Consider the following 20,525-nt stretch of genomic DNA (forward strand, 5'->3'; position numbering starts at 1 on the left):
CCCCTCGGGCCCCGGCCCGGCCCCCCCCGCCCTGCCAGGGCTGTGGCTGCAGCTCCAGGGGTTTGCTGCCAGCGCTGCTCTTCAAGGGCGTGATGTACTTGGGCAGCCCTTTGTAGAACCACGCCCCAGACCTCTTCCAGACCTGCCAGAGACACAGATGTGACAGCTCAAGCTGGGTTTGTACAGCAAGAGAGCACAGCCACCACAAAATGAACTCCCCACCAAGTTTGGCCCAGCCACTTCCTCCGACCCCAAATTCCTCCCCAATCCTTGTCAGCCCAGACTCATCTCTGTCCTCTTTCCACAGCTACAAAACCCCAGCTGTGAAGAAGCAGCAGGTACAGATTGAAGGAAGGTGATGGCAGAAGTGCTGCCTCGTACCAACAGCACAGCCTCAGTGTTCATCTCACAGAGCAATTCAGGCCAAGCCAGATCGTGTAACGAGCTTGAAAACCCCAGAACGAGAACGACACTCAAATAACCTGAACCTGCAGCAGGAAATGGACCTCCAGCACTAAACTGTAATAGCTCCTGTAAGAACAGCCTCTCCTCTCCAATTTAGCTTTAATGCAGCCTATGATGAAGGCACTCTATTAAGTATATTTAATATAAAGCCTGCTGTAAGCCAGGGGAAGGGAGAAGGGTGGCAGCTCAGACAAGGAGAAATGGCCTCCTACAAACCTAATTCTTGTGTGCCTTCCAGCAGCCTGATAATGAGCTAATGATGCAGCCAGGGCAAAAAATAAGTTAACATAGTAAAAATATCATTTTTTATTTCTTGCATTTCTGTTCAGAGCGAAGGAGATCATCAGCGTTTCCACTCCAAGTTCCCAAAGCGTTTTACCCACAGATTCATCATGATGGCAGTGGGTGCAAATGCAGATATCCCCAATTGCAGCAATACATTTGCATTTTTCCTTTAGAGCTTAATCAAAGCAGAGGGCAGGGACAACACCTGGCATTCAGGAGTTGTTCTCATGCAGGCACAAAAAGCAGCACCGTGACACTGATGGTTGCCTGGTTCCCAGTCCAGAGAGCTCAAATCTCTCTGTTTGGGGTCTTGAAAGCCAAGTGCAGGTGATCTGAACTCAGAGGGGGACCTGGTAATATGGTTTCTAAAAGAAGAGCAGCCAGCAGAAGAAAGCAAACACCTCTGTGACCCAGCACACGTGCAAGGAGTGGCTCGTGCATCACAGCAGGATCTGCAAACCACGAGGTGAGAGCATCCTGCAGCTACACCAACGTTTTCCTGCTGGGTAACCACCCAGCAGGATGGTGAGTCTGCCTTCCAGGCAAAAAGCTGGGAAGCCAGTTTCCCAACACTACAAGTTGTTCTTCTACAGAGTGGGTTTGGCAGCTCCTTCTCCTCTGTGCCAACAGCCAAAGTGACCCAGCCAGGCAGGCACAGGCTGACACAGCTCCTTCTGTCCCTTCTGCTGGCATGTGGGGACTGCACAGCAGTTGGTACAGTGTGTACAACAGCACAGGGACCCTGCAGGAACAGGCTCTGGTTTCCAAGGATCAGGAAATGCAAGAGATTTTTGAAGTGTGGGACAGACATCTCTGCACAGCACTCAGCCCACTGCAGCTCAGGTAAGCATGGCCCAGGTAGGAGCTGCAGGCTGGGCAAGCCCTGAGCTCCTTGAGGAAGGCTGGAGGTTTCGGGAGCAGCTGCACCCACGGGGCACAGCGGGAGAACAGGGACAGCGCTGGCAGCTGGTGGAAATTGTCCATCCCTGACACACACTGGGAATCAGGTGCACACACAGCTTCCCTGGATAAACTGCTGGGGAGGAAACAGCCCTCTGGTGCAGCCACTCTCTGAACAGACCTTGCAACATCTGTAATTTAATTTGGAGCACTGGAGAGACCTATTATCTTCAGGCGAGCTCCAATTTAGGCACACCATAAAACCAATCAGACACAGCACGGATGGCTGGAGCAAAGGCTGGTCACCCCCAGGTTTCTCACTACCCCAAAGCAAGTAGTTACAGAAAGAGTTAATGACATCATACACCCAGCTCTGATGTGGTAACACTACTATAAAATTGATTCTCTGCATACATATTCCCTTTAAATTGGTGCTTCTAATAGAGTTTGGTCCTATTATGGCAGCAGTGAAATTGTTTTGAAATCAGCTCAAAAACAGCTGCAGCAAGATGCTCTCCCCTGTATGGATTCAGTCCCTCTGCCCCTCCAGGTTTGCAGCACTTTGCAGCACAGCCCATCCCAAAGGACCACGGATCACGTCCTGCTCTGCACATGGGCACAGGGGGCAGTTGAGCATCCTTGGATCAAAACAGGTCGATGTTGCTGACTGCTATTGATGGCATTTGATTGATGGCCAGAGTGGCCTGACAGCAAAGTTCTCGCTTGATTTTAAATTAATAAATCTGTAACAGAGCCTTGAGAATAAAATTCCTGTCTATGAGCAGTTTACTCTTGCCAAGGAGGGGAGGATGTTGCTCCCACCAGTTCACGTTAAGGCGAAATTTGTTCCCCACGGCAGTCTGAGTTTGCGTGGAGCTGGAATTTCACCAGGGAGAGGGACAGCCGTGGCCATGGCAGATAAATGCCTTTTATAACCCTGATAATGTTCCCATTAAAGTTGCATCGAGCCATCATTGCAGCTCTAGAGTGACACATGTAGAAGCAGATGGGGATTTTATCGAGCATTTTCATCGAGTGCAGCCTGAAAATGGGACCTAACAGAGAATCACTGGGCCCTGGTGAAACCCATGTTGCTGGTCGAACTTTCCCAAGCATACAAGTGCTAAAACAAGCTCCTGAACAGGCAAAAGATTAGGGCTTGCTGATAAAGAGATGGATCACAGCTGAGGGAATCATAACAAACACTCGCAGCCTCCCCAGAGATTTCCTCACCAAACCACATCCCCTAAACAGAGATGCTTAGGGAAGGATCTTTGCTGCAAAGCCACATTTTGCTCTATCACCTCCTGCTCGTGCCATGCAGGAGCTGTTCCCATCCTGCAGCCCCTTCCTTCACAGCAGCCCGAGCTTGGTGAGAGGAAAACCACCACGTTTAGCTTCCCATGCTGACAGCAGCAAAGACCAAAAGGTGGGGAAGCAGCTTCTCGTGGGCTACAGCAAAGAAAAAGGCACCTGCAGATGCAGCCACCCCGGGAGGACCTTGCTGGCATCCCCTGCCTGCAGCACATTCCCACACAGCCACTTTGTCCCAGCTCTCCAGCACGGCCCTGGCACGCTGCAAACACCACTGGCAGCGCAGAAAGAGCGAGCGCTCTTCAGCCTCGTTATTTGCATTCATCTGCTTTTCCATAACACAGAGATTTCCAATTACATTATTTACAGCAATCTGTTGTCAACTCCCACATTCAGCACTTGAGGATGAAGGAAATTAAAAGGCACTGAAATTACCATTCGGGGCTTTGTTTCCGGAATAGCAAAATCTATCGCCCCCCTGACCCCGACGCTTCTCGAGCTGCACTGGCTGCCAGCCTTCAACCATTTATCATCCCCCTTTCAATCAGGCCTCTTTTTTTTCCCCCCGTGGCTCTATTCTAGAGGACACTATTTTGAGTCTAACTACTCGCTGCCACCCCCAAAATAATACGGCAGAGGCTATTGATGAGTTCTTTCAATTGCAAACAGGTGCACAGCGCTCCGATGTCGATCCAGAGTCGCCCAAAATAAGCACCCCTCTCCATCCGTGGGATGTTTTGCCAGGAAATCGTCATGCCAGGCAGGAATAACCCCGAGCTATGCTGCTTTACAATATTCCCAGTGGTAGGAGTGGGTAAGTGAAAAGGGAAGCCCCGGGGGCAAAAGGGGAGGAGACGATTCCGTTCCTCCAGCGCAAAAATCTTCTTCCCCTGCGTGGTTTGTTGGGATAAACTGAGGAATGCAGGCAGCCATGAAAATGCCGTGTAGTGAAGGAGAAGGAATTAAAAGGAAAGCGAAGCAGAGGGGGCAAATTCAAACTTTTAACTTGTCCCTGGTAGCTGACGCTCTCTTTCATATTCGAGGGAGTTTAAAAAAAAATATCTCTCCCCCCACCCCACCGAAATCGCTTTCATGATCCCTACAGTTCTGGATGTGTCAATTCAAATGTAAATGTGCACGAGTGCTTCCAAGAGGATTTTAATTACAATGATAGCATCGCTAATTACGGATATATATTTTAAAAAAATTATATATATAAAGGGGTAATTCAGGAAGGTGCTCTGCAGAACCTGGTGGGATCAGTCAAAATAAGGCTGTGCAGAGAGTTAAAGGGCTGGGCAGGGATTTGACAAAACCCAGCAGGTCCTTTTTCCCCTTCAGGCCAGGAGGTGAGAGGCAGATTTCGGCCACACACAGCTAATTCAGCATGGGCACTGCTGCCCGTGCTGTTACTGTGCTCTGCCAGAGGCCTGGCAGCAGGGAATCATTCCAGCTGTGTATTTACCCACCACCACTCCTGCCAGGCACGTTCTGCTGCTCTGACAGCTGCTGCAACGAGCCCTGTGCACCGCAGGAGCTGCTCCCTTCCTGCCCTGGCATCTCAATCCCAGGGGAGTTTCACTGCAAACCCACAGCCAGTGCTGGCTGCAGCCAGGGATCAGCACCCCCGACCTCCCCACGGCATCCCTGCAGGAGCAGCACTGACCCAGGGAGGATCAGCCCTCCACACTCTGTGTGCAGAAAGGCAAAGCAAGATCACAGCCAGGACAGGCAGCGTGGCACGAGGAGGAGGGAAGGAGGAAGGGAGATTCTTGCCCTCAAAAGAAAACGTGAGCGTGGCTGGATTTGCTTCTACCCTTGCTTGCAGGAACACTAAGCCACAATCCACATCATCCTCAATTCCATTGCTATCCAAAGACGTTGCAAAGAAAAACATCCACAGAATCCTGGAAGAACAAAGGAGGGGTTTCCATCAGCTCCCTCTGGAAACAGCTGGGACAAGTGGCTCTGGCCTGAGGCAGGTGAGGTCTATTTTATATATTTGGTGTGGGGGGTGCCTGTGGGTCCCTGGGGACGTTCCCTTTGCCAGCAGGAACATCCAGGCTCTGCCAGAACACAGCACTTTCCTCCCAGCTCCTCCTGGCCCCTGGGAGACCCTGGCCCTGCACATCCCGACGCTGCTCTGTTCGGGATGGCTGGGATGCAGTCAGAATCCCGGGAAACAGCAGGCAGAGCCCATTCATCGCCTCCACTCTCCAGAAATAAGACAGTGTCAGAGCAACTCGTTCCTCATCGCTATGCAGCACAGCCTTCCCAGGGGAGGTTTTCAAGGAAACAGAAAGCAGCAGAGAAAGCTTCCGAGTGGCTGAGGCTGGGATTCCCAGAGGGATCTGTGGGCACCAAGCACTCGACTCTGACTGGAGAACTGCTGTAAACAACAGCTTTGGTGTTCATTTTCACCCAGGCAGGATGGTTATTTAATCACAACCGAGGCCAGCACTGATGTTGTCCACGCAGCAGAAGGGGGTGACAGGTACCACGTGTCACAAACTTACGCTGGTTTAAATCCAGCCTGCAGGGATAAATAATAACCTGGAAGATGTGTGGACAATGCCACCCACTGCAGCTGTTAGCTGGTGCATGGGAATGTCCAGCCCCACCATCCTGAGATGCTGGTGGGCCACAGTGGCTAAAGTCACTTTGAGAAGGGGACAGAGGAAGGGAGATACTGATTTTTTACTCCACCAGTGCTCCAGTGCATTCCTGAAGCTCCCTGCCTGGATCCCTGTTCCTCAAACACTTAGGGAAGACCAAAGCCACCTATCAAAGCCAATTTCCAGGCATTTATCCTGATTTGCCTCAACTTCCTTGCACTGGCTGACATGCCCCAAGGCTTCTGCTAATTCTCAATTCCCAAATCCCTCAAAATAAAGGCAGGGCCTGTGGGAAGACAGAGGGGATGTATGATTTGATGTCTGTGTGCCCACACTGTGACCCTTCCAACCTTCTCCTGTTCAGGGCAGCAGCACTAGCATAAACAAGAAAGGAGACAGACTTGAACCCACCTTAAAGGGAATTGAAAAATAAAGGAAAAGCTAAGGGTTGAGAGGCAAGTTGAGGCTACAATTTAGTTTGAGAAGGAAAGGTCCATCCATTTTCATCAGGGATGCACTTTGGCTGTATCTCAGGACTCACAGAGTGAGTGCTGAAGGTTATCATACCCTTACACTCTGACCACACATAACATGTGCTGGACACGTTAATATTCTCTGTCCAGTGACCAGGTTACTTATCATTTTTTTAAGAAATAGGAAAAACTCCCACAGTGGTACAGAGAGATTTTAAAAAACCAAAACAGAATAAAAGAAATAAAGTAAATTTTAGTCCCTGTGTTTCCTTGCAGAGAATACCTGCACCTGCCTCGCTCTCTATTTTGGGATCTCTATCTGGAATTCAAAACATCTGGATGATTCAGTGTATCAAATTATTATCAAAATCCAGGGAGCTGGAATGCTCTCCTCCTGCCCTACCCACACTGCTGCTGCTAATTTAAAGACCAGCTGCATCCATGCATCCCTCATCTTACCTGAACACGGATTTTGTGAGTGCTCCCACACAAAAAAAACCCTCCAAAGTAAAACCTAAGCAATGCAAAGTTTCCACAACTAATAAAAAAAAAAAAAAAATTCAGCACCTCCAACACCTGCACAAACGCTCTCACTACACTTCAAAACTTGATTTAGCAGAGCACCCAGGTTACACTGGTCAGAAATAGCTGGACTGGATTGATGCTCAAGGACCACAAGTGAAAGCCCAAAATAAATTGATGGGAACAAGTGAAAATCCGTCTGTAATCACAGAACAAATTCACAGGCCTCTCTTCAGCACAGAGCAACGAGCCCTGAAGTTGGTGGATGCTGGCTGGCAGACAAGAATTGAGGCAGCCCATTACTGGGTTTTTTTTGCAGTGTAAAGTCAAGGATGAAGGATATAAAAATTTAGAGACCTGCATTAGAAGTCTCACACACTGGCAAGTTATGGGATTTTGCAGGCAGGCAGGAAAACAGATTTAAAGGCTGCAATCCTAGTTATTTTTAGTGGGACAAATATTGCAGTTATGCTCTACATCTCTCAAGCTGTATTTAAAAAAACCAGTTAGCCAAGTTTATTTGCCACAGAGTGAGGAGGGAAAGCGTGTAAGGGAACAGTCTCTTTATGGCCAGAGCTAGAGAAACCCCACAAAGCCAGGCTCCAGGTGTGGTTTTTCTCCTTCACCCCCTCATAAAACAAAGCTGTCACCACTGTGTGTGTTTGAGCCTGCCTGGCCTCCAGCCAAGCCTCCCAAATGCCATTTTCTGCCTTCCAAGGCACAGGGAAGAGCCCACACACACTCTGCACAGATTTGGGGTGGGCAGGTGGACGCCGCTGAGCCCCATCTCCCCACAGCTGTGTTTTACCTCTCTCTGCTCACTGCAGATCTTGCACAACCACAGAGGGCGTTTCTGGGCTCCAACAGTTTCTATCCCACACTTGGTGCAAACTTTCTGAAACAAGGAGAGAGAAAAAAAGAAAAAAGGGGGGGAAAAAGTAGTGTTAGCAGCTCCCCACAGCCCCTGTGGGAGAGGAGGCTGAGAAACCCCTGCTCCAACAGCTCTGCTTTGCTTTCCTTAGAAACCTAAACCATGGCACAATTTTCCTGTTTATCCTGGAGAACTGCTGACTGTAGGAAGCTGCTTGAAGTCTGTCTGAGACAAAGACAAATCCACAGCACAGCCCTTGACTTCAGGGTGGGAAGAGAGCTGAGAAGAAGAACAAATCCAACGCCACCACCCACAGGTGTACTTCCAGAGCAGCTTTTTTACTCCCCTAAATCCTACCCCCCAGCCCCTGTGGCGTGGAAAGCAGCTGTAACCAGGCACAAGTGCAAGGCTGGGAATGTTCTCCTCCCTCCCCTCACACCCCTGGTCTTAAATCCCACATCTTGCCCCCCAGCTCAGCACACTCTCCTTGATCTGTGGCTGTTTAGGAAGTGGGCATGGCCACGGTTCCACACATTTCCTGAATGTCTGCTGGTTCTGCACAGCCTTTATTGCTGCACGAGGGAACTTTCAAGTCCCTGCTGGCATTCCAAGCCATTTACAACCTGAATCACCCAACATTACATAATGAAGCTGATGCCTATCAGCCCTGGCGTGCAGCTTGAATGAGAAATTGGATGAAACCTTTGATCCTCACAGAGGAAAAGCCACTCACAAGAGGAGAGGAAAACCACGAGGGCTGGATGTCCCCAGGTAAGGTTTGACATGTCCCCCACACCAGGCTGCTCCTGTGTCCAGGGATGAAGGTCTCATCTCCTCCATCCCACTATTCCTGCCCCCATCCTCATCCTCCCAGAGGAATAATGAACAACCTGTTGGGTCTGGTGCATCAACCCTCAACATGGTGCTCCCCAAGCCAAGGGGGATTTGCAGATTCAATTACAGGCACCACCTAAACGACCCCAAACTCTCCCTCCCCCAACCCAAAACCTGAGGGAGCAGCTCAGCCTGAAATACCCTCCAAGATCCCAATCCCCACACGGATAGCACATTCAAACGCTCCCTCTAGTGGAAGTTCCCAACCGATTTTACTCCCAGCCATGAATTCTGAAGCATCCCAACATTAAAACAGCGTTTTCCTCCTCCCCTTCTCCGCAGAGTCGCTGGGAAATTGAGCATCGCTCACAACCCCTCGGAAGCAGACATAAAAATCAAGGGCGTTAAATGCAGCCCCATTTCTCATTATACACAAAACAAAGCACTTCTTTCTCCCACTCATCCTTCACCTTTTCCACATGACATCAATCCCCTCTGCATGGTAAATGGCACGCTGGGCTTTGTCTCACTGCTGCTGTTGTTAACACATCTGGCTTCGCACGCACCTTTGTCTTGCCACAAAGCCTTTATTTCCCAGAGAATAAAAACTAATACCAAAAGCATTCTTCTTAAAGCAGGAAGCGGCACTCAGAAGACCCATCAGAAATGCAGGACCTCAGCTCAGCAGAAGAGACTTGCTGAAGGTAAATTCTTTGCTGCGTTTCAGGTGCATCATTACAAATTCCTGTTATTGAATTAAATGGGCTGCAATGACACGGTAACAGAGCAGCGCCTGCCAGAAAAAGATGAACTTTAAAAATCCACAATTCCCTGACAAATTGCTTATTGCACACAGCGCTGCATGAGTGATGGATATCCCTGGACAAGAGGGAACAAGCAGTTCACTCTGTGCTCTGCTGAAGGGTTGGCTGTTCCCTGAGTTCACTCCACAACATTAAAAAGCAGAAGGGGAGAAGCTCAGGGCATCCAGGCAGCATTGCCTTGGGCTGGCACAGAGCTGAAAAGTGCAGCCAGTCTGAAAGCAGCTGCAAAATGCACCCTGGAAAAGCAGGGTCTCACTTAAATCAACCTGGATGTGAATGCTCCTGAACTGCCCTACAGACTCCAGACAAAAAGGGAATAAACATTAAAAAAATGGGAAAAAAACCCCAGCTTTTCTCTGGGGTTTTCTGGTCACAGCCCTCCCAGTGCCTCAGGCTCACACTGTGCCACCAGCTGAGGGTCACTCCTGCAAATGGACAGGGCTGGGAAGTGTCTGGAGCAGCCTCTGCCTCCTCAGCAGTGTACAGGGTTCACAGGAAGTTGGATAAAAGCCCCGTGGCAACGTGACTTAGCTGGCTCCTGACAAGGTGGGAGCAGAACTGCCACGGGAAGAAGGCAGGAATAGAGCACATCCTGTTATTCCACATGCCTGAAATACAGGAAACAGCCAAGAGTCTCCTGCCAGCCACCAGCCCTTTATTCTCCACAGCACACAGAGACCACGCTGCTCTCAGAGCTGCTCTCATTCCAACCAGACCTTTCACTCCCCACTGCTGCTTCCTTCCACACCCCTTCCTTAAAAGCTGCTGTCTCCGTGGTTTAGGACCCAGGGGCTCCAAGATTTGTGTTTCCTTTCCCAGGCACTGCCTTAGAAGGAATCTTCTGCATCATCCCTGCATCCCTCGAGCGATTTCTGTGCACGGGCTCCAGTGGAGGAACCTGCTCGGCAGCAGAGCTCACAGCAGCCTGCTCTGCACGAGAACTGTGTCCCACAAGAGCCAGCAGTGCCAACTGGCAGAGGTGCCAGCATGAACCAGCCCATGGCAAAGCAGCAGGTTTTACTCAGTCAGGAACACTCCAGCGCCCAGCAGGTGCCCTCACCTCGCCACAGGCAGCACGCTGAGATGAAGGAACTCCCAGAGGTGACTCCCCAGGGGAAGATGGGCTTCAAGTGCAGGAAAACCAGGCTCCCAGCAGAGGCAGGATGAGGTGGTTGCCTTGGAGATCATCATCTCCACAGCAATACAGATTAACCCCTTGGCTGTGGAGCCAAGAGCAGCAGGAGTCATCCCTGGGCTGCTGGCAGAGCAGGGCTCTCCCTGTCAACAATGCACACAACACAGGCAGTCCCTGAGGAACAGGGCTGGAAAACTTACACTGGTTTGGAGCTTGAGGATGGACTTGAGCCCTCTTGGAAGGTCTCAGGGCAAACCTTGCAGTGAGTAGCAGCAATGCTCACAGGCTCTGTTGTGAGTTACCTCTGATGGCTGCACATTTCTGCCCCTTGTCCCACTCTGCAAACCCCAGCTGGGAGATGCAGAGGGGGCTGGCACAGCCCATCCCAGCACTGAGTGCACCTCAGGCACTTCAGGATCCTGAGGAATCTCTTACTATCCCCGGGCTGCAAGAGAAAACTCGATGGTCTGACAGCACCAATGAGAATAAAATCAGTTAACCCTGCAGAGCTCTCCAGCTTCCAAGGGGCCTGGTGGCATTTCCTAGAGAGTTCTGCTGCCAGGAACAGGCACGTGTGACCAAACCCACCTTTTTGCAGTCCTGGCAGAAGACAGAGGAGCTGCCCAGCAGCCCCAGCATCTCCCCACAGAGCAGGCACTGCGAGAGGCCGTTCCCCATCGCGTTCTTCCTCATGTTCTCCAGCCTCTCCACCAGGCGCCTGCGGGCAAGAGGCAGAGCAGCAGTCACAGCACTGCAGGAAAAGCTTTAAGTGCTCAGACCAGGGCAAGTCAAAGAGCACTGGGAGAAGGCAAAGGAGTTAAACCTGCCAAGCCCTCTCCATTTTTCCATCTCCCTGAAAGCAGCACAGCAGGCACTGCCGTGCCCACGTCCCATCAGAAGCAGGAAGGCCAGACTGAAGTCCAAAGACCAAAATGAGCCTGGCTATGGCACAGGAGTGCCAGTAACTGCTCCCTGCTCTGTTCCACAGCCCATTTGGAGGACAGGAAGCACATAGGCATGCACAATGTCTGCAACAGCAGGGCTAGGAGAGGGGAGGAAGGCGGGAGAAGCAATTAGGATGCAGGGTGTGGAGAGCATGCAGAGCAAGGTTGCTCTGCCATGAGATCACTGCTTGGCAACCTTCAGGCCTCCATCTGTAGAGGGGGACAGCAGCAGCCAGGCCATTTATCAGCAGCAGCACCAGCAGGAAGCGATCCTGCTATCCATGAATCCCATTCTCATTAGTGCTAATGTCCCATCCACCAGGAAGGGCCCATTCCGAGAGCAAAGCAAGGGCTGTTTGAAGGAGGTACTGCCCGTGGTGGGGAGGTCAGGCTGCACAGCCAGACCCAGCCATCATTACTGGATTTATGACCCTCAACTTGGACTCCAGCACAAAAGAACTCCTGGGAGTGAACAAAGGCATTTCAGAGAATGCTTCACCATGGGAGCTGCAAGGGTAGCACTTGCTGCAGCTCAGGGTCACTGGCCGCTGCTGGGGTGCCCCATTTATCACAAAAACATCGCTGTCACTTCTCATTAGCCCTCGCTAATGAGCGCTGCACAGGGAAGCAGAGAAGCAGGAAGCTGGGCCTGCTGGCCATGGGCTGGGAGTCCCAGGGGTTTCCTGTCTCATGAACACAAACACTGCTGGAAATGCTGCAGGGCTGCCCAACTCCTCGGCTTTAAAGGCACTCAGTGTAGGACGATCACAGACACAGCTCAGGCCAGACCTCCAGCAGGACTGAGCACAAACAGGAACCTGCAGCAGCAAAAGGTTGTCTGTAAATTAAATAATTCAAGCTAGCAAACCCCATCCAGAGGGCTCAGCCAACTAGAACATAAACTCATTCTCTGCTCCAGGCAAAATCCCAGGGGCCTGGTGCGGACAAGGGAAAACCTGACTGCACTGCCAGCAGTGATCCTGAGCCACCCGTGCACCAGCCCAGCACCTTCCCTGCCTCTTCCAGAGCCACTGCCTCAGCACTGCCTGCATTTTCCAGGGACTGTGTCAGGGCTGCAGCCTCAGCAATCCCCAAGGCTCAAAGAAGGCATGAAAAGACTTCAGAGAGAGGGAAAACATGACATCCTCCCCAATGGTCGTCACCTCCAAACAAGCAGCATGGGAGGGGAAAATCACTGACCTAAGGGATGCTCTGAGTGATGGAGGCTGAGCTCAGGCAGCTGGGAGAGCCACTCCTGTCTGTGCTGACCTTTCCTTGGGAGGGAAGGGGACAATGAACGTGACCGTACCCGATGCGCTGCTGCTCCACCATGTCCAATCTCTCTGCCTTGCGGATGACTCCCAGGATGACCTCAAGCTCCTTCGGGCTCAGAGCCTGCATCTTCCTCTGCTTCTCAGTCTGGAATGTGTGCACCGACCAGCCCGTCTGGAGCCTGTGGGAGGGGGTGGAGGGCAGGACTCAGCTGGGAAAGGAAGGAAAGCACAAAACCCCTGCCCTGCCCCACAGACCGAAGCTGCCCCGGCACAGACCCACGTGAGGGTCCCCTCAGGGAAGTCAGTTCCATGACTAAAGCCCAAAGCAGGAGTCTCCTCTCTCTGACCACATTTCCAACAGCACCAAGTGCTGTGCTGTCTCTCCTTGCCCTCTCACCTCCCTTTCTGCTCCAGTTTGTATTTTCCCACTCCGAGCCCCCATTCCTGTTTGCCCATGAAGAGAAGCAGCGCCCCTTGGGCTGCCTCTCCTGGGGACACCCTCGCTGGCACCCTTGGCACCACAAATGCCAAGAGCAGACTCCCAAACACAGGGATCACCTGCACCCTCCTCCCAGGAAGGTCCCACATCCCTAATGCCCTCAGTTCAAACACACAAATCGCTGGGCATGCCTAGAAATACAAATTTGGCAACATCCTCCCTTGGTCCAGCCCAGGTTCACACGAGGACTTCAGCAAACCCTCTGTGCCTCACATGCAGCAGCTGATGTTTCTCCTTGGCTCACTTGGCGACAGGCAGGAGCTTTCACAGCTCAATTAATTAATTACCATTCAGGAGGGGTTTGGAGGTCACTGGATAAACTTATGGCTGCAAGGAGAACGCATCCTCGGGCAAAGCTGTCTTGCTGAGGCTTTCTGCAGGCTGGGGAAGTGCCAGGGGAGTGCACTGCCCCCAGCCAGGCAGCTCCCTCAAAACATGGGGTGTTCCCCTATTTTCTCACCCTCTGCAGCAGCAGCTGAGCCCAGGGGCTCAGGCAAGAGCAGAGGTGGCACAGACCCCGCTGCCAGGGAAGGAAAGCATCCAAGAAAAATGCAGCTCTAGTGCTTGACTCATCCCCACCCTTTTAGTCTTTAGGTTATGCAGTAATTTTAGCTTCAGGGGAAGATGAGATCAAATGACAAGTTCCTAAAACAAAAAGGTGCTGGCAGCTGGGGGATGCTATCAATTATATTTAGGGTGCCGCAGAGATCTGAGGCTGCCTCCAAGCTCTTCCTATCACCCAGGGGAGGGCTGTGGGATGGACTGCCATGGGTGCAGGATGAGGCCAAGAGCCCAGCGCTGCACAGAGACACCAGGAAAGCTGGCAGAGCAGAGCTGAGAGTGGAAGAGGAGGAGGAGGGTGGGGAGCACTCACTTGGCTCGCAGGGCCAGCTGCCGGTCGTTGGGGCAAACCCAGGGGCCCGTCCCGCTGCCAAAAATCATGTCAGCCATGGCCCCAGCCTGGGGAGGGGTGGCAGGGTCACACCTGAAAGAAGCGAACAGCAGCCACTCTTGCAGCAAAGCAAACAGAAGAGATCTGCCAGCACACAGACTCTCACCCACAGACAGAGAGAAAAACATACCATCATCATCCTCATAAAATACAAGCCAATAAATACCTCATACCTCCAAGTACCTTGAAGGCAAGGCTGGAAGTTTAGATTTTATGGTATACTCTCAAAAAAAAAAAAAAAAAGCCAGACACTCTTTGTCAGTCCTGATTTTTCATTTCAAACTAGAGAAAAGCGTTGTCTGTGAGAATAATCTCTGCCTCCCCACCTCCAGAGCCCCAGCGCTGCAGTTCTGACAGAGAAAGCCACTCCAAAGGACACAAAGAAGCTGCAGTTGCCTTTTTTTTTAACCTCTTAATGGGGTAACAAACAAAAACCCACGCGACAATCAGCATGAATAGTGGCAAGTCATTTCCTTCATTAAAACTGCCTCCATAATAGCCTGATATTTATAACTCCAGCCTACAATAGCAGCTTGTTTGCATTCTCTGATGCTTAAGACAGCACCTCTTGCAGCAGATCTGCTGTGGCTCCTGTCCCCACCATGGTCACGCCAGTGATTCCTTGTGAAATGAAAATTCCACTGAACTGATCAGAAAAGGCAGCAAGAACCAACTTCCAGATGCTCCTGGGAGAAACATCCTCTGAAGAGACTCCGCAGCTGAGGAGTTCTGAGTCCTATCAGCAGCTCAGATGAATGGAAAGCACCCAGGGACAGGTACAGCCAAAAGATTTCAATGGATGCTAAACTCGACTTGATGTAGAGAGCTTTTAACCAGCTGGATTTGCTCTCCAGCAGAGTGAGTGTCTCACAAGCCCTAATGCATGAATTTCCAGGTATTAATACTTGTCCCCAGCACAGACACTCGCCAGCTTTGAAACTGTACCTGCTGGGCAGAGATAAGGTGTTTAATGCTGGTTGGCACCCAGCAGTCAGATACAACGGCAGGCAGGGTGTATCACCTGCCAGCTGTGCTGGACTTCCCAAGCAAACACTTTTCCCAGTCTCAAACCCCAGCACGCTCATGCAGCAGGGCTGTACCTACCCCTGCTATCTGCTGCTGCCATGCAGAGCTCTGTGCTGCTGTGCCAGGCACAGCCTGATGGCCTTGGCCCCCTCACACATCAAACTCTCCCTCCTGTGCTGAGCTCACACATCCCCCAGCACAGAAACGCCGACCTGTGGCACAGAACTGACAGCTCCCTCCTGCCAAACCCCACCTCAGCCCCCAGAGTTACAAACAAGGAACCAGTTCCCTCCTCTCTGAACATCCAGTTTCTGGGGAAGAATCTGAAAATGCAGTGCTTGCAACAGGCAGGAGGGAAGAGGAGAAATGTGTGTGAAAAGGGTGAAGGCTCAGAACAGCACTGACTGTTCAGCAAAGTGAGGCATGGAGGAGATGGGAAAGCTGCAGGAAACAGGGCTGAAGGAAGGACAGACAGAAGTGTCACACGTGATTTTTTAAACCTTTACTGCGTTAGTCAAGGTGATGGCTTTTGAAAGAGACCGTCCCTAAAAGAAATCCTTGAACCCTGGCACCGACTGCTCTCCCCGCTCTGCTCAGTGCCACACACTGGATTTGCATTTCCATTCGGTCCCAGAACACCTCCTGCTCTTTTAATCTGCCTCACCATCTCAAGCGAGGAGAGAACACTGAGAACACCTTCCCCACACACATCCTACAGCCTTTTCACACACTGGGGAGCAATCAGGCATGAACAGCAAAGGAACACAGAGGCTCCCGCCCTCAGGCCTGGGTTAGAAGCAGAGAGAAGCTACAATTTCACACAGAATGGCTGACCTGGGATTTTCCAGAGATTTCCCAAGCCTGTGATGTGTGGTTACAGGATTATATGCACATGTAGCCCCCCACACAAATGCATATATTAAATTACTCTTCAGCTGCACCATGTATTCCTCCCTCTCACTCAGGAACACCTGAAGAATAGCACAGCCCACACTCTGTGTCCACGCAGGGCTCCAGGCAAGCAGCCTGTGGTGGCTGGGGGGTCTTTGGAATAAAAGCTGGAGCTGAGCCCCACAGCACAGCCAGGGCAGAAGAGTTTGCTCTGCCAGCAGCTGTGCTTCCAGGGTGGCAAAAGCTGTGCTGGAAGCATCTGTCCCTCCTCAACAGAGCTTTATCTGCTCTACCAGAGCTGAAGGCGAGTCAGAATAGAGCACATGAGCTGAGCATTTTTCTCAGGAGATGCTTCGAGGCATTCTCCAGCCTCACAGCACAGTGAGCTTTGCTCAGCGTGACTGAACAAAAACAAGCAATGTCATGGTCTTTTGCCTCTTGTTACTCAGCATACGCTTTCTGTCCTCCACCGTTCCCTGAGCAGCATCTGCAAAGAGAGAAGGCAAACAAAGCACAGCCTGAAGAACCATCAGATCCCAAAAGAGCCTTCAGAGAGATTATTCCCTGAAATATTTACAGGAGCGTTGTCTTTCGGCAGCACCGGGATGTGCTGTCTGCTCTGATGGGAGCTGCTGCCTTTGCACCTTTGCCTCTGGAAGAAGCCTGGTGGGGACACACCTTGGAGAAGGAAACAGGAATGGGACTGCAGGGCACAGTCTGCTGGGGGGAAAGCAGGACTGGAGGGAAAGGACTGTCTCTCATGGGCATGGGAATGACGCCAGAGGAGTGGAAGCCGTGAAGCATCTTCCCTCTTATCTCAGTACAGGACAAGCAGTACAGGGAAACCAGGAACTCCCAGACAGCAACACCACGCCAGCCTGGGGAGTCATTTCCATGGGCTGTGGTGAAACATCCCCCTCGTGCAGTCCTGCATTCTGTCTCAGAAATACTCGTAAGCACCGAGCCATCCCCTCCCTGTCTTCCTCTCCTCTCAACAAACTACTGAGGGGTAGAAGCAGCCAGTCTCTACCAGTGAGAGAGCAAGAGAAATCCACAGCTCCTGGCCCACCTGCAAGTGCCCTGCACACAGTTTGACAGCAAAGCACAAGCACTGAGTGTCACAGAAAGAAAACCTCCCACTCCAAGATTCTGCGTTTTACCCGAATTCAGAATTCAAAGGGGAGCTCTTATCGATATTCTGTGACCTGCTTTAAAACCACTCCACCTGTTCATTCCTTTCCTGTGATGGAGGAAGTCATGTGAAACAAAACCTCATTAAATCTGAGTCCACCTGGCTGCCCTTGGCACAGGGGAGGAGCGCTGCCCTGCAGAGCCAACCCTTCATGTGGGGCCAGGAGCATCCTGGAGGATGCAGAACTGAGCACATCCCTGCCTGCAGCTCTGACGTGGCTCTGTCTGCTGTCTCCACGATAAGAGTTGTACTCTGGCAACCAGAACTGAGAACATGACTTCAGTCTGGGAGGGAGAAGCCTTCCAGTGGGGCCTGAGCAAAGGGAACAATGGCAGGCAGACACAGCCCTCGGACACGGTGCTCTTCAAAGAATGTCTGAGAAGGAAGCCAGGTTTTCTCAGCAGAACATCAACATGGACATCATGTATTGTACCTCAATAACTGAGCACAGACACAGCAGGTCATACTTGCCACCTCACCAGCTGCCAGAGCAGATGCTTAAAGAAAAATATAAGAGCAAAGCACAACACAGCAATGCTTATCCAGATCACCCTCCCAGCCTCCAGAGATTCCTGGATCATGCAGGGCCTGACCAAGCCTGCAGCTCTGTATTTAACAGCCTCAACCTTTTCCTGCCCCGAATTTACCAGCTTGCTTTTTCAGCATCATCTCACTACACCAAGTCCCTTCCCCACTCCTCCACCTCAGACATGTTGACTTTACCTTGACTACATCAAACTTAAAGCTGAAGGGTTGACACTGAGGCACTCATGGCAGCAGAAAAACCTCCTCATGCAGTGACAGCACAGCCTGCACCAGCTCATTACGGGTGCCCACGAAGCATCAATTCCTCAGAGCCCTGCAAATACAAAAACGTCCTACCCAGGCCCATGAGGAGGCCTGAAAGTCAGCTTTCCTTTGCCTGGTTATTTCAGCTGAGCAGCTTGTGCCTAGATTAATTTGTTTTCATAGGAAATTAATTAGACAATTTTTTTTTAAATACTTCATTTAAAAAAAATCAAAACTAAACAGTCAGCTAGAGCCAAGCTCCCAATTCCCAAGCCGTGCTGTGCCGGTGCAATTACCTCACCTGCTCCTGGGGCGTCACCTCCCCCAGGATTCCCAGGTACCTGCTGGCCCGTTTTTCCCTTCCAGCAGCTGCTCCCTCAAAGGAAGCAGTGTAATCACTCCCTGCTCCTGCCAGACCCCATTATCCCTGGGGAACCTTGGCAACTGAGTGAGTGTTTGCTCGTGTTGCCATGACAGAGGGTAAATGAGTGGCAGGGACCGATAAGGGTAACCCAGCCCACCAGCCGGTCCCTTTTCCTCCCAGACACAGCAGGGAAAGGTTATTTGCTCCAGACACCGCTCTCCCCCTCGTGTTTTAAAGCCCCACGGCTGTATTTCAAAGCACATGGCTGGTTTGAAGTGGCAGAAAAGCCCTGGGGGCCGTAGGAGCGTGCGGAAGATGCGCACTTGGCTTTGATGGTCTGGCCAAGTGGAGCCAGAGCAAGGCTGAATCAGGGCTTCAGAGAAGTTCTTCTCACACACAAACCACTTTGAACTGCTCATTCACACCCACATCCAGCAGTCTGTCAGCCCCTCCAGCAGGAGCCTGCTGGAGGCACCAATAAAATGCTGTAAAATGATTTTATAAGGGCTAAGCAGGCAGCAAGCACGAGCACAGCAGAGCCAGGAGATCCCCAGCACCTCTGCCAGGCAGAGAGACACCTGGGCATGGCTGAGGAGCAGCCTTTTGCCATTCCTTATGAACCCTCAGCAGCACATGGGGAGCCAAGAGACACAGGGAAGCCACTGTGATCAGGCTTGACTTGCAGCTCTGCAGCCCAAGCCAAAACACGTCACCCAAGCAAACACCACAAAGCTTTGGGACAGCAGCTTAAGGACTCAATCAGACAGACTTTCCCCAGTCTGTCCCCCCATGAAAGCTCAGTCTAAGCCAGCAAAATGGGGACGACCTCATTCAGATCCTCATTCTGGTTGGCCCAGCCCAAATTAAACACCAGCTGGGAGGTGTCCTCATGGTGTAAGGCCAAGCTGGCAAAGAACTGTGTGAGGATGAGGTTTGGGGGGAAAACCAAGAAGTTTCCTACCCACCAGAGCTGCTTCCCAATCCCGGCAGCAGCAATAAGAAGCCAAACTGCTTTTAAGAAGGAATTTATAAAGAGCTTTTAAAATACAATGCCCTGGAGATCCATGCCAGTCCTGTGAGTGGGAAGATAAAATCAGCTCTGCAGGAAAGCCGACATCCAGCACCAACAATCCTTTATTGACGAGAGGCACTTGTTAGTGTGGCTACTTGAGATATGGTGAGTTGTGAAAAAAAAAACAGGTTTTGCCAAAGCAAAGCAGCCTCCCAGCACCCCTTGATGCCGGGGAGGAAAGCCAGCACTGTTCCACCTGCCAAGGTGTATCTTTATTTATCAGACTTTGGACCCATTTCCTCCTGATCCCCAGCCAGGCAGGTGCGTTATGCAAAGTGAATAATTCATGAAGACAGCAGGCTCTCTCTGACTCTCGTTCTGGGGCAGGTTGATCTGGCATAGGCCTGGGAGAAGCAAATTAGCATCTAAATGGCCAATTAGAGAAACTCATTTCATTATTCTGATATGCTAAAAAGCTTGGGAGGCCCGAGGCTGGCGTGTGGCATCTCCCAGCCTCCAGAGAAGCATCAGGTTTCTTAGAAAGAATCGGACAGAGGGAAATGCTGAGCACAGGCCAGCGTTTGTCAAGGAATCCCCTGCAGAAGAGCCACGTGCCAGGGAGTTTCACGGGTAACCTCGGGTGAACCAGGAAAAGAACAGCTCGTGGCCAGTGGAGAAGCTCTGCTGAGCAGCCAGGCCTCGCCAAAAATTCCCTCTCCTCTGAGCCACAGGCCTGCCAGCACATCTGGAAGATGGAATAACTTTTCTCAGCATCCTCAAGGCATAATACTGGTTTTAGGCATCCTTTGAACAACACCACAACCGTGGCCACTCCAAGGTTTTTATCGCCCTGGTCATCGTTGCTATGAGCAGAACGAAAGCCGTGGACTTTGACCAGGTGCTGGAGAGCACCTGAGCCAACCTGCAGCACCCCAAAAACCCCGAGGGTGGGCACAGCATGACGTTGTTACCCGCACATACAACACCCATCATCCCAGAGCGCCCAAAAATCAGGACACGCCATCTTCCACGGAATGCACGTGGCTTCCCCCACCTCACAACCCGCGCAAGCCCAACAGCAGCTCCCAAAAGCAGGACGTGGCTGGTAACTTTCCCACATGGCTTTCACCTCCCACCTCCGGCTGGTTTCCCTCCACATCTTTGCCCCTTACAGCTCATTCCCTTGAGGAGCCCAGGCTCCCAGGACACATCCCGGCGATCACCCAGCTGCTCCCGGAGCGCTCTCCGCAGCCTTTCCGGGAACTCTCCCACCCGTGGAGCCCCGGCTGTGGGTGCCCCGGGCCCCTCCCAGCTGCTCCCCATTCCCAGAACCCACGGATCCCG

General features: G+C 51.6%; 1 protein-coding gene across 1 annotated transcript in view; it reads right to left on the minus strand.

Moving 5' to 3' along the window:
• Positions 1 to 19,380, minus strand: part of RPH3AL (rabphilin 3A-like (without C2 domains)) — a 34,052-nt gene extending 14,672 nt beyond the window's left edge. Inside the window, exons 1-7 of the mRNA XM_017730985.1 lie at positions 18,102 to 19,380; positions 17,740 to 17,875; positions 13,830 to 13,940; positions 12,492 to 12,635; positions 10,827 to 10,956; positions 7,383 to 7,469; positions 3 to 142 (exon numbers count right to left, since the gene is read on the minus strand). Of these exons, the coding sequence (XP_017586474.1) occupies positions 3 to 142; positions 7,383 to 7,469; positions 10,827 to 10,956; positions 12,492 to 12,635; positions 13,830 to 13,906 (578 nt within the window). The 5' untranslated portion in view covers positions 13,907 to 13,940; positions 17,740 to 17,875; positions 18,102 to 19,380. The remainder of the gene's footprint in view (positions 1 to 2; positions 143 to 7,382; positions 7,470 to 10,826; positions 10,957 to 12,491; positions 12,636 to 13,829; positions 13,941 to 17,739; positions 17,876 to 18,101) is intronic.
• Between the last annotated feature and the right edge of the window lie 1,145 nt (positions 19,381 to 20,525).

This window comes from Corvus brachyrhynchos, unplaced genomic scaffold (genome assembly GCF_000691975.1).
Source record: "Corvus brachyrhynchos isolate BGI_N302 unplaced genomic scaffold, ASM69197v1 scaffold283, whole genome shotgun sequence".
In the NCBI taxonomy this organism is placed as follows: Eukaryota; Metazoa; Chordata; class Aves; order Passeriformes; family Corvidae; genus Corvus; species Corvus brachyrhynchos.